The sequence below is a fragment of the Sebastes umbrosus genome, chromosome 4 (genome assembly GCF_015220745.1).
Source record: "Sebastes umbrosus isolate fSebUmb1 chromosome 4, fSebUmb1.pri, whole genome shotgun sequence".
Taxonomy (NCBI): Eukaryota; Metazoa; Chordata; class Actinopteri; order Perciformes; family Sebastidae; genus Sebastes; species Sebastes umbrosus.
The window spans coordinates 29905197-29919276 of record NC_051272.1 but is presented as its reverse complement, the minus strand read 5'-3'; the positions used below and the strand labels follow the sequence as shown (position 1 = coordinate 29919276).

The 14080-nt window shown below is 42.5% G+C and overlaps 1 protein-coding gene across 2 annotated transcripts in view; it reads right to left on the bottom strand.

Annotated features, from left to right (window-relative positions):
* Nucleotides 1-4701: 4701 nt before the first annotated feature.
* kcng4a (potassium voltage-gated channel, subfamily G, member 4a) overlaps nt 4702-14080 on the bottom strand; it is a 33110-nt gene continuing 23731 nt past the window's right edge. For both annotated transcript variants that reach the window (XM_037768590.1, XM_037768589.1), the window contains exon 4: nt 4702-6432. In XM_037768590.1, the coding sequence (XP_037624518.1) occupies nt 5536-6432 (897 nt within the window). In that variant the 3' untranslated portion in view covers nt 4702-5535. The remainder of the gene's footprint in view (nt 6433-14080) is intronic.

Genomic DNA, 14080 nt, shown 5'->3' with positions numbered 1-14080 from the left:
GTGTAAAACCAGACAAAAATCAGACCTAGCTCTACGAAATCATTCAGTTCACTAACAGAGTTTGAATTTTAAAGGAATAGTTTGACATTTGAGATTTGCTTGTTTGCCTTCTTGCAGAGAGTTATGAGAAGATTGATACCACTATAAGGTAAAAGAGAGTGGTATCGATCTTCTCGACAAAGGAAGCGAGTAGGTTGACATTTCCCAAAACGTCAAACTATTTTTACAAGCGATAGCAAAATAGTTTTGTGTCCCTAGCTAAATCTGTAAATTCTGCAGGGACATCTCCATATGTAGGGACATCTCCATATGTTGAAGTTCGTCTCTCTCCTTTCACATATTGAGACCGTCTCTCTTTGTCTAAGCTTAAATTGACTTGACTTAACTTTTTCAACCTTCTCTGCATTTGTGTTGGACCACTGAACAACTACAAAACCGTATTTACTTATACCTGATGAAAAATGGCTCACCAGAAGTGGGTAAATGTCTTTCTAAACGGCTAAATATCACAGAACATTTACAATATTTTTTCTCATACCTTACGTTTTAAATATTACTGACTATTTTAATTAATATAGTGTACAGTCTCTGACTCACATCCTACTCTAGTCTTTCTGTGGCCCCAGGAATCCTCAAAGATGGAAATTTCATGAATATTTAAGTCATTAAAAAAAAAGTGAGACCACAGAACTGAGTCACTTTTAAAAACTTTCCCCCAAGCTGGAATCGTTTACTCAGAATCAGAGAGGCGTGAAGCGAGAGAGAGAATGATAATTTGAGAATACCATCAAACTGTCTTTTCCTTGTCTCTTTTTTTCCGACTATAATAAGCGCTTGCCAAGATATTTTTTTTTAACGTCACGGTGCTAAGAGGGAGGCAGATGACACACATGACAGCCGATCCATCTGGCGAGTCTGCTGAGTCTCCATCATCACCTTACTCCATCAAAACACCTCGCACTCTTCCACGCCAGCCCTTGGCACCTCCATCCGTACTTACAGTAGCTACCAGCAGCAAGAGACACACATTTGCAAGTTTATTTTTTTCAGCCTTCTTAATCACAGTTACAGTCTCAAAGGGCTTCCCAACGCCCACATTATGGGAACAATGAATGCACGCGGTGACCCCTTCAACCTTTAGACTCTCAATGAGCAAGAAAAACTCCCACTAAAACCTCAGTCTCCGGTGTGAGTAGGTGTGTGCGAGAGAGCATTTGTCTCTGTGAACATGGGAGAGAGAGAGTGAGATGCCAGCATGCCTTTTCAAACTTTTGATGGTTAGTTCACATGTTTTAACATTTTGAATAAATTAGATCATTGCCTTATTGATTTTCTGAATAATGCTTTGGTCGTACTGTTTCAGCAGAGCAGTCACGCCAATTAAGGTGCTAAATTTGATATTCAGAGCATTAATATAGCAGCAAACAGCTATTTGCTATGTGAAGATATAGAGGTGTAATGTCTACCTGAGCAGAGAATGGATTCGCTCTCCCTCTCTGTGTGTTGTAAACCGAGCTTCTCCTTGCTTTCTAGACATAGCCTGGCCGGCCAAGCGACAATCAGGACTTATCACATTCACTACTTTCACCCCCTTTAATCGAAGGGTTATTCCCCTCATGACGCTCTGACGGTTTGGGAGTCCTGTAGAGAGTTTTCCTCAGGGGAAACTTATTGTTGTCTGGGCCTACAGATATTATTTTTCAACTTTAGTTTTGAACCCGAACAATCTCTTTGGAGCTCAGACGAAATTTTGGCCAGGATGGAGACACCGGTTGAAAGACTAAGGAACGGACGGTCCTGAGGGAGTTATAAGCAGAGCGAAAGTGATTCACAATTTTTCACCTTACATGCCTGTTGATGCGCAGAACGAACTTTGTAGAATAATTAATCAAAACAACACATTTGATGTTCACATAAGCACGGGGGGTTCTGTGGTTCAACAGTCTAATGCTGGTTGCACAAAATGGAACCAACAGATTTGCCGTGTCAGTGCGTAATTGTGGCTTGACAGCGTGCAACATACACTAGTTAGAGACTGCAGTGGGGTGCACTGGTCTGGCTCTCTGTAGAAATATATATCTTGTTCGCCTTAATTGAGTGGGACAGAACATGATAAATGTCTAAGTAAGTATAATATTGTCATTATATCATATTTTATTTAATTGTGGTGAAAACGGGACAATTTGGTAGTGACTCAGGAAACCTAGTTTCAAACCGGGACAATCCCGGACAAACCGGGATGTCTGGTCACCAGCCGTTGGCTTGCCATTGCCACGTTGAGAGCCGTTGAGAGTCAATAGAAATCCCAATCCCGTATTTAGCACCTTTCAGTAGTTAAGAAAAAAATAAATAAAAAGAAACAAAAGAAACAAAGATAAAGAATGAAACTGTGCTGACACCACAAGGATGGGAGGGAGCCGTGACATTGTGCGTTCAGCAGAGGAGTGCAGATGTCTCTGGCAGCAACAATGTATGTGACGAGCCTGCAGACAAGATCCCAAGAGAACGCTGAAAGAGGGACTAGACAGGAGATCCATCCCAATAAGACACCAAGAAACAACCTCTTCCTCACCTGCCTCTGTTTGTGTGTGTTTTGTGCAAAATACTGAGAAGAGAGTCAGTGCGAGTACCAGAGAAAAATAATGAATGTGTGTAAAAGCTTAATTTATTATATAAGGGAAGTTTGGGGTCCCCTGCTGGAGCTGTTGCCCCCGCGACCCGATCCCGGATAAGCGGTTGAAGATGGATGGATGATCATTAATCTTCATTAAAATAAACTTGAGTTATCCTAGTTTCATTTAAAAGTGAAAAACATTTACCAGCTGCTCCTGGTGGTCTAACACGCAGTTACATAATTCTTGCCAATTAAATCCAGTGTTGTTGCTTAACAGCCTCTTCACTGATATCACCCCCATTTGTTTGGAGAGAGCCACAAAAGACCGAACAAATGCTTTAAACACACTCATCTCAATGTATTTCAAGTGGCTGCAGTTCGAGGATAGTCAATTAACAGAAGTAATGTGAGTCATTTATCAAGCCTAAATATAATGAGAGGTTTGTGAGGAAACGATTAAATCGTTAAAGATGGCATCCACCCTTTTGACTTACTTAGGAAAGGTTTGTGAAATGGCATGCACATCTTTTAAATCAGGTATGATGTCTGGTAAAAATATGGGAATGATTTGATTTGGTTTGATCACAGCAGTCTATAGTTTCCCACATGATGAGGTGCTTGTTAACTGTAACTTTTTGAGGTGACACAAATATCACATATGCACTAGGAATTTAAGTTTACATTAGGCTAGACTTGTCGGATTCACAACAGGATAGGTGATCAAATACTCAAATACAAAAAAATATTTCAGATAAAGCTACATCATTTTTTTGCTGCCCTGAAAATGTGTCGATTAAGGAATTAGGAATAACAATATATAAGAAAAGTTGTATTGAGTTATTCTGTATTTAGAGAATTTGTTGCTTTATTTGTAATGATGATCCATAATTGAGATATCTTAATTGAGATAGACCCTTAGTAACACTTTATAATAACCATCATTTGTAAATGGTAAATTGATAGTTAATTAAACTTAGTAATTATTGCTGTTAAAAGGTAAATGTGGGAGTTTTAAAAATGCCATAGGCTATAATATATTATTCTTTGTGCCACTTCAGAGCGTGTTTTGGGGTGGAGTTCACTTCCTTTTACATCAGTATGAGCGATGCATCGTGTGACTGACCTTTTTCTTTATGTGGAGTTTCATCAATAAACCTACTGAGCCCCATTTAACCATCTGAATGGCTAAAACATATGTATTGTATCTTTATTGCTCATATGAGGGCACATTATCCCCATAACTGTTTTTAGAGGTGTGAGTTATGATCAGTCCTGTGGAATATCATGAACATACTGTTGCTTATGGTATTGATGTCTCTTCAACTATTGAGTATACAGATGGATAATAGCCTTAGTCCGTATAATCCATCATATCTCATCATGCAAAGTTGGATTGCCTCAGATTCAGATTGGGCCATATGTTACTGCAGCAGCTCCAATTACAAATTCCACTGTTTCTCTACATCTCACTAGAGCTATGAAATGGGATGCCATATGGGAGAGGGATGCCACAATACGCCAAACGTGATTGCACTTGAATCCCTGGGATTCTGGGAAAAGAGAAGAAAAAAAAAATCAAAACCAAATTCAACTGGATGAAGTTTAGTTTCAGGCAGCAACCCGTTTGCTTGTGGGTCATTTAATCCCAACTTTAATCTAGATTACATCCACATCTGGCATGTCCCTGCGAGCCTCCACATGCTTCTTGGACCCCAAGCGTCTCTTCTCAGAAAAGCGAGCATGAGCCCACCCGTTTTTGGAGGCAACCCCAGGATTGAGAGGATGAGAGGATCAGTTTATCCCAGACCTGAAGATGTAACGTTAAGCAGAGCTTCCATTACTAAGATTTGTAGAGGGCTCCCTGCCAGAGTGGTGTAACTGTGTACATGACAACAAGGAGGTGATGTAAGAAGGGGATTGTCACAGAATCGTTGTTTACTTATCTGTGCGTTTGGCTCGGACAGCTGTTTCGGTTTCTTCTTCTCTCAGAAATGTTCAGCGGCAGGACTCTGATTGAGCATCCCGGGCTAGCCAAGGAGATTAGACTGTCATACTCAGAACAAACCAAAAAACTGCAGCCCAGAAAATGGATTTCTCTCAGATTACTAGGAGAGCTTTTATTCAGAGCGTTGCAAAGTACACGTCATGGTTGTTAGCGCTCATTCTCTTTCACTCGCACACCCTCTCTCTCCAAAACAAACACTCTTTCTTTCTCTCCATCCTTTCACTTCCTCGTCATCTGATTAGAAAAAAAAACAATTCACTTTTGCAACAGTTTACCTGGAGTTCATGGTAGAGAATGGAGAAACCATCACCTCTTTTGAGTCCAAGCAATCAAACATACATGAGAGGGATAAATGTGGATATATATCATATATCATATATGGGCCAACAGTTTGTTTATATTTCTTATCAGAACATGGCTTCAAGCTTCTCAAAAAATAAACTAAGAGGAGCACTTCTTTGAATTCATGACAGAAAAGTATTCAGTATGAGGTCATACTGTAGGCAATATATTGAAAAGTAGAATAAAACTAAAAGTTGCAGTTGGGTTAAGTATTTTCACAGTGGAAGGAAAAGCAACTTTGGATTGAATATTGCATGTTTATGGAAGCAGCTGGTTACTAATATTGCTGCAGAGGCTTTCTGGTCAGACAAACTGCACCGTCCAATTTAAAGGGTTTAAAGTCTTTCAGTTTCCGTGCAGTCTACAATGTGCACACTTCTCAGCAGACCAAAGAGCAAAAGAAATGCTGTCTGTTTAATCTTAATCTCCTTTTATCCGATGCAGCACAGTTACCTTCACAACCTTATGGGAGGTGAGGCTTTTGGAGCAATAGTCATTGTATGCAACACAGAGATTAGTGGACTGGTATCTTCTTGGAAGTTTTTGGATTGAGTCAGTCAGTGGGAGTCACTGTTCAGAAAGCTGCTGGTGGCAGGCTGTGATTGTTATTTCCTGCAGCTTCACCGCCTTTCCCTAAGAGAGCAAGGGACTCCAGCGAGTGCACACTGTCCTTGCCTAGACGTAATCCCAGCCCGGGCGGAGCTGAGTTCTCCCCACCTCCTTCACCTCCCGCCTCCTGCAGTTCCCCAAAGGCAGCAGCGGCGGCGGCGGCCGCGGCTTCCGCGGCTTCCGCACACTCCTCTTTGAACAGCCGGTCGTGCTCCATCTTGAGCTCTTGGTAGGAGCGGGAGAACATGTGGAAGATAGAGGTAGCGGGGAAAGCCATGATGAGGATCCCGCTGAGGATGCTGCTCAGCGCTACCACCTGTCCCGGTATGGACCTGGGCACCATGTCGCCGTAGCCCACGGTCGTCATGGAGATGATGGCCCACCAGTAGGAGGCAGGGATGCTGCTGAAGTCGGCGGTGCCCGTGAGCTCGCTCTCGGCCAAGTGGACCAGCGGGGAGAAGAGGGTGACGGCCACGCAGAGGAAAAGCAAGAGGAGGCCAAACTCCCGGGTGCTGCGCCTGACCGTCAGCCCCAGCGTCTGCAGGCCAAGAGAGTGGCGAGCCAGCCGCATCACGTAGAGAATCCTCAGCGCCCGCAGGATCCTCAACACCAGGCCCAGCTTGTCCAAGTAGCCCTTACCTCCTCCTGGCCTCTCATGATCCAGGTTTGGGTCCTCCTCTGACACCACCAGGGAGACATAGTAGGGAAGGATGGCCATGGCGTCGATGATGTTGAGCGGCCCGCGGAGGAACTCCAGCTTGCTGGGGGCCTGAATGAACCGCAGGAGGAACTCCAGGGAGAACCAGGCCACACACACCGTCTCTATGATGAACATGTTTTGGCACTTAGCAGAACACTCGCCCTGAGGTAGAGAGGGGAGACGAGGGTTTGGAGGGAGCAAGAGAGAGAGAGAGACCGAGAGACAGAGAGATTGAGGATGAGAGGAGCAGGAGTTTGGCAGGGAGCGAGACAGATGGGGTGAGATGGAGAGAAGACAAAAATCCTGAGGTCAGATAATCACCCTGTGTAATCATTCATAAATCATGAGCTACAGTCCCTCAGTAGACTGAAACTACTGTACTGCAGCAGCACTGATAGATAATACAATGACATAATCAATTATGTTATTAGGGCAGGTTTCAAAGATTCATGTGACACTCAGTGGGAGCGGTGACAGAGAGCAATCAGGTTAGCATGCCCTCTACTACAATATCAAGGAAAAGCAATGCACTAATACAAACCCTGTGTGAAGATACAGAGAGATGCCTGCTGTTAACAGCTATCTCTGTCACTTTCCCTTTTTCTACAAATCAGCCTTTATTCCACCTCCTCAAATTTCCAAATTTCACCGCAGAATATTATGTGCAATCACTCAATGTATTATTGAGAAACCACTACTGGAAACTGGCACTGGCGCCAATACAAAATGCTTTAAGATACATTTCCACTAATAATGGCCCCAAAAAGGAGTGTGTTAAATTCAGTGGGGAAATACCCTTCACCACAAATAATCGGATTTCCACAACGTGTTTACAAATCTAATTCCTCTAACGTGTGTGTTGTTGGAGAAATATTTAATTTGTATTCCATTAAGGGAATACTAAACCTTAGAAGAAGTGAAAGCTTATTGGATAAAGTGTTTGTTTTCAAAGTGAACTGGTCTCTGGCTTGTCGTTGGACAGCACCTGAAAGCAAAAGTGTTTGTAGCTGTTCCAAATGGCCTCAATGGACGGGCCGGGCTAAAAGCCTGCCATCATGAAGAGGGACGGGAGGCGATGAATTGTACATGTGGGGATAATGGTGCGTATTTTTGGACTGTTTCTCTTCAAAGGCATTTACGATGGCATGCACAAAAAGTAACAGAAGTAGGTGTGTGGAGCAGCAGGCAACCTCCTGGTCTGAAAAGTGAAGCCTATGCGGAAGTGCCTTAAACTTGCATTCTTTCTAATAGCCAGCAGGAGGCGACTCCTGTGGTTGCAAAAAGAGGTCTGATTGTATAGAAGTCTGTGAGAAAATGAGCCTACTTCTCACTGGATTTATTACCTCAGTAAACATTGTAAACATGAGTTTATGGTCTGAATCACTAGTTTCATGTCTTCTTCAATACAGCATGATGTTCATTTAGTAAATTATGGTCCCATTTAGAGTCAAATAGACCATAAAGCAGGGTATGCTTTAGGGCGTGGCTACCTTTTGATTGACAGGTCGCTACCATGGCGTTGTCCGTGTTTTCTTCTTCGAACTTTAACTCTTTCACAGTGTGTTTCCAGTTCATAATAGTTAATTGTAACATTTTGGACGCCTAAAAATGTCTTATTCAGCATTCGATTGTACTTAGCTCCACCCACTTGTGTCACTTCTGGCTGCAAAAAAACAAGATGGCGACTGCCAAAATGCCAAACACGAGGCTTCAAAACGGTAGTCCACAAACCAATGGGTGACCTCACAGTGTCTACATCCACTTTCTATATGCAGTCTATAGTGTGGAGAGAAAAAAAGATAGCTTAAGAGAGAAGTTCAAATACTTTCTCATCTACACACTGGCCAATCGGATTGATTGTTTGTTTAAAATAGTTGCGTGCAGCTCCCTCCCCCTATTCCACTGTCGAAAATGTGGGGTTTCAATAGTTGTTCAACAATCCAGCAAGCACTTTGAAGCATACGTCAGTTAGCCATGGTGGTTGCCACTTCTTCGTCCTGCCTCAGGGACACTCAAAAAGTCCTCCAAATTAAACAACGTTGTTTCCAATTGCCTCCAGAACAACACATACAGTACGTATAAGCGCTTTATAATCTGATGCCCCAATCAGCAGTATGGCTCTGTTAGTGCCTTGTTAAACTGTTACCTTCACTGCAAACAAAAGCGTTTTCTGATCCGACACCACAATGCTTAAGATTTGGTCAGATATATATCATCAAGGTGCACATTATTTGTACGTTTGCTCAGCCTCTTCTGTCATTAGCTTCTCCCCATTTTCTCATCCTTCACTCTCTGCTTTCTGCCACCCTTTCTGTTCTCTTCCTGCCTCTGTCTCCACCTTCTCATCGCTCATCCTGATTCCTCCTCCATTACCCTCTCCGGACTCCCTCCCTCTCATCCTTCATTCTCTGTTCCTCTCACACCGCTCTCCTTCTGCTTAAATTCCTTCATTCATTCAGCGCTCCTCTAAGTGAAACACAACTCCCTCCACTGTTCCTCTATGCATGATGCATCCTTCACACACGTGTCCCATTCCTCCCGCTCTCATTTATCACTCGTATCCTCTCTGCCTTCCTCCCTGATTCTCCTCCCAGTAGTCTTTAACTTCATTCCTACAGAGTGACATATATGTGCGTAATTTATAGTGTTGTACAGTATATGCACTGCTATTATCGAATTGGAAAAGACATTATTGACTTTAGAACATTAACAACATTTACCTTCATGCATTCACTCTGAAATCTTTTCCTTTTTTTACAATGTACAGTGATACTGGTGATAGTGATAATAGCAGAAGTCCTGGGCTGTATCTATTCTGCATCCATCTTTTAGTCTATCCATCTGTCTCTATACTGCACCACACCCATACATATCTGGGGAAGCCCGAATCATTTGGGTCAGGATGTTTTTTTTGTGAATTTCTCAAGTGCATTGAACACTGTGCAACCTCACCTCATGGGACATGAATGTCAACCCCCACCTCACACTCCTCATCCTCTCCTTCCTCACAGACAGACACCAAACGGTCAAATTCAACAGCTCCAACAGAACCACATCCACCACAAGGTTCTGTCATCTCTCCACTCCTGTTCACTCTGTACTGTACACAGACGTCTGCAGGAGCTCAGATCCTGAGATGTTGCACAAAAGCTACTCTGATGACACAGTTATCATTGACACCACTAACTCCAACAACCACATCAGTAAGGAAATCCACAGTTTTGCAGGGTGGTGTATCTACCCACCCCAACTACCTGGACCTAAATCTAAGCAAAAACCGAAGAAATGCTGGTAGATTTCAGGAGGGACCAACCCACTGCCCCGACCCTGGAGGTAAATGGTGTTGAGGAGTTTAAATTCCATGGCGCATTGATCACAAGCTCCCCTTTAAGACCAATAGTGAGTTGATACCCTCCCAGCCATCAATCTGGCAGGTGTTCTACAGATCCATTGTGGAATCCACATTAATCTTCAATATTAAGCCACGGTTTGGAGGAATGAGCACAATCAACAGCTGAACCCCTTAAACAGGATTGTAAAGATCAGCAGCAAGATCACTGGGTGGGAACAGAAACCACTCATCATCACATCATCTATAAACTAGAATTACCACCTTGCGGTTGTATGCCTCCGCCAACCAGTCAAGTTGAAGTTTACGTCCATGTCTGTCCAAAATGTCATCACTTCATCATTTTACACTATTAGACATTTGTGTGAAATTGTCATAATTAGGAAATAAATTCTTGAGTTATGTTAGTTTGTAGTTACCTTGACCTTTGACCACTAAAATCTAATCAGTTCAGCCTTAAACGTTTTTACCAAATTTGAAGTAATTCCCTCAAGGCGTTCCTTAGATATCGTGTTCACGAGAATGGGAGGGACGTGAGGTCACAGCTACCTTGACCTTTGACCTTTGACCACCAAAATCGAATCAGTTCATCCTTGAGTCCAAGTAGAAGTTTGTGACAAATTTGAAGAAATTACCTCCAGGCAATCTTGTGATTGCGTCGTTCACAAGAATGGACCGGACATACGTATGGACGGACTGAAAACATAATGCCTCCGGGCACAGCTATCACCAACGCAGAGGCATAAAAATGGACAGTAAAGAAGGCCTCATAAATTGCTGAAGACACTACACACACCCTCAATACCTATTACAACCTCATGCTCTCCGGACGTCGATATAGGTCCCTGCTCCTAAGCCATCTAGTTTTGTACCTGTCTCCATTCGTCTACTGAACTCTTAACTTCCCCCATCCCAATGGATTTTAATTAACCAACAACTTGGCTTAACATCTAACATCTAGAGTTTAGTTTTGTTACAAGACACTACAAAATGTTTCATGAATCAACAACAATTCAAACAATTTCTGACCATGATTACAGCATACTCAAACAAAACTGAACACATGTAAATGGCTTCTTCTTACGGTCTGAACGTTTGCAAATGATAAACGGCCTCATTTAAAAGTAATATTTTATGCAAAAATAATCCTGGCCTGTGTGGCTACAGAACATTACACTTGACGGAAGCATTGACAATTATCACTTCATTAAGTTGTTAGTGAACAGTTGCACATTTGCCGATTCAGCAGACACGAAGCAACATCAGCATTCCTTTGGAGTTTTGTTTCTGACCACCTGCCATGTGAACGCCAATCCACTCACGTTCACTCTCCTTTAACTCTTTTAGTTTTGGCATCCACCGACTCCTGAGGGAAATATCTTGTTGTTTAGTTGCTACGCTCCACAATGTCCACCATCTAGTTGATTTATCTGTCTGCCATTTGGGGCAGGGCAGGTAACATATACAGTGGGTTTAACAGGGATTTTTCACTGAAAACAGTGGCTGGCTGCACCTGGAAACAAGGTTTATAACATCAGAACAATGAGCTGTGGCTAAACATAAAGCTGAGCGGAATTGCAGATAATTCTCTGTGGGGACCTTTCACATTACAAGTAGTCATATACAGTATATATAAAATATATAAAAAATATTGATTAGCACCGCTTTAAAACTAAAAGACAAATCAATTTCTTAAGATCCACCATTTAGTTCCACATATTACTAAAAGATTAAATATCCATTTTTACCGAATTCATCATTCACTCCTCACTGAATGTGGCTCCAGAGCAGCAGTCCAGCTTTAGCCAGAGAATCTGAAAGGCCGACTGGGGGACATTTGTTCTTCAAGCAGAGGACATTTACAAAAGGAAAAGCCACATTTGACTGTTTAAAGGGTTTCTCCATGATAATTTCCAATTAAATAAATCGCTAACTAAATATTAATAAATAGTCTGATGTCCAGTCCTGCTGAGATGTCTGGCTGGCGGTCCGTCCTGTATCAATCTTTCAGACACTTTATCCCCACAGCTCACATGTTATGTCTCTCACGTGCACTCTCCACCTCTCATTTATTCCCTTCCTCGCTGCTCTTTCTTTCTCTTGTGCTGACACTAGGCCCATCAGGGCTTTGCGACACCGTCCTCACCCTCTGCTTGATAGGCCATTTGTTACAGCTTTCCTCTTCTGTCTCTCTCTCTATTCCGAACACACAGATACACACTTGCACACACAATACCTCCCACAATACACATTATCTCCCTGACCTTATCTCCTTTGGACGACTCTCGCTGGGACTGAAGTCAGTGACAGCTCATTTCAGCACAGACACTGTTCACCCCAGCAGCTGTCCAGTGTTCCACATTACTGTCCTCATTACCACATCTCAATGTCATATTAAGACAAAGAGCGTAGCGAGGGTGGAATCATTGGACAGGGCATTCTAGGGACAGGGACATTTGAAGTGACCACAAGCCAAAAACCACTGCCACAGAATACCACAGAGAGGAAGGTGGTCGGTCTACAATAAACTGAAGCACATGCCTTTCTGTAGAACCTCAAGCTCAAGTAACAGGCTGACCAAAATATTATAAAAAAAGAGGTAACTAAGGGAGACCATATACAGTAGGACAACTCACACACACAAAATCAAAAAGAAAAGAAGTAGATCTCACATAGCTTTGTCAACTTCACAGTGGTTAGCCAATACCCCTGAATACTTGAATGAAGCCGGGTGATTTTCAGCTGAGTCCAGCGGCTCTATAGCTCACTCTGTCCACAAAGATTTTCCCACCCATTGGCATCCACAGTTTTCACCTATAGGAGGCTGAAATTTGGAAAGGAGTGTGAGTGTATTAGTGTTCCTGTCAACTGGTAAAAAGGGGGTGTGGTCAGCGGGAAACCTCTGGGTCTGAAAAGTGAAGCCAATGCTGAAGGGCCTTAAACTTGCATTCTTTGTAATAGCCAGCAGGGGGCGACTCCTCTGGTTGCAAAAAGAAGTCTGGTTGTATATCAATATCAGTAAACATTGTAAACATGGTCTAAATCAATAGTTTCAAGTCTTCTTCAATACAGCATGATGTTCATTTAGTAAATTATGGTCCCATTTAGAGTCAAATAGACCATAAAGCAGGGTATGCTTTAGGGCATGGCTACCTTTAGATTAACAGGTCATTAACACAGTGTTGTCCGGTCTGGGAGTTTTCCGTGTTTTCTTCCTACAACTTTAATCCTTTCACAGTGTGTTTTCTGTTTATGAAAGTTAATTGCACCATTTAAGTCGCATAAAAATGTCTTATTCAGCATGTACTTAGCTCCACGCTTTCGTGTCACTTCTGGTTGCAATAAACCAAGATGGCGACGGCCAAAGTGCCAAACTCAAGGCTTCAAAATGGCAGTCCACATAACCAATGGGTGATGTCATGGTGACTACATACACTTCTTATATACAGTCTATATGTGTGTGGCAGTGAGAGTGGCCTTTAACAAAAATGTATATTTCTTCCAAACGGATTCTCATACCATGGCCAAACTCATGAAGCGTTGGTCGTAAACTCTTGTAGGAGGCATCATTGCACTCAGCAGAGAGTTCCTGTTTCAATGGCGTTGGTAAGCCCTGCCTCCTATACTTAAACCACCACGCCCTCTTTCATAACTCATGAACCGTTTCTCGCAGACACAGGTGGGAAGCACCATTGGTCTCAGCAGAGAGTTCCTTTTTCTTTTTGCCATGGAGGTCAAGTGTGTGTGAGATTCTCTTACAGTCTTCAAAATCCTGATACATGTAGCCTTATTGGTGACCTACTCACACACTGCAACAGGATTTCCTTGAATTGACTAAATGATGATAATTTCAAAGGGAATGCTGATAACATATTATTGAAGTTATGCCCTTTAGTGCATGAAGCAATTTAAAAAGACAATCTAAAGATGTATCATGAGGCTGATTAGGACTGACTAATAATAATAATAAGCATGTTCCTGCTCGCCAGGTACAGTAATTCACCAGCTAGCCCTGTGAACAGTAAACCCAGCTTATAGCACTTCGCAAGTACACACGGGTGAACTTTGCTGTGCTGCTTTCTGGTGTGTCTGGGATTTAACTGTGATTAAACCGGCACCTGTCTGTATCTAACCTCTTTTGGCCTCTTCATTCAAACTGTAGGCCCCCACTCTTCCTTGCAGTGTGATATCTAATCACACCTGCTGTGTTTGTGTCTACATTTTGAATTGTGATGCTGTGTGTTAAGTCATTGAGAAGAAAACACCTGAAACTTGATCTTAACTTATAGGTTTCTGAAGTGGTGATATCTTGGATGGTGTGACTTTTCTACTATTTGCTGAAACAAGACGAAAAGACTCTTCTTTTGTTTTTGAGATCAACATTTGGCCACACTGAAAATTTACAATCATTCGCTATCAGATGGAGTGGAAATAGTCGATTTGAGCTGAAAATGGACTAAA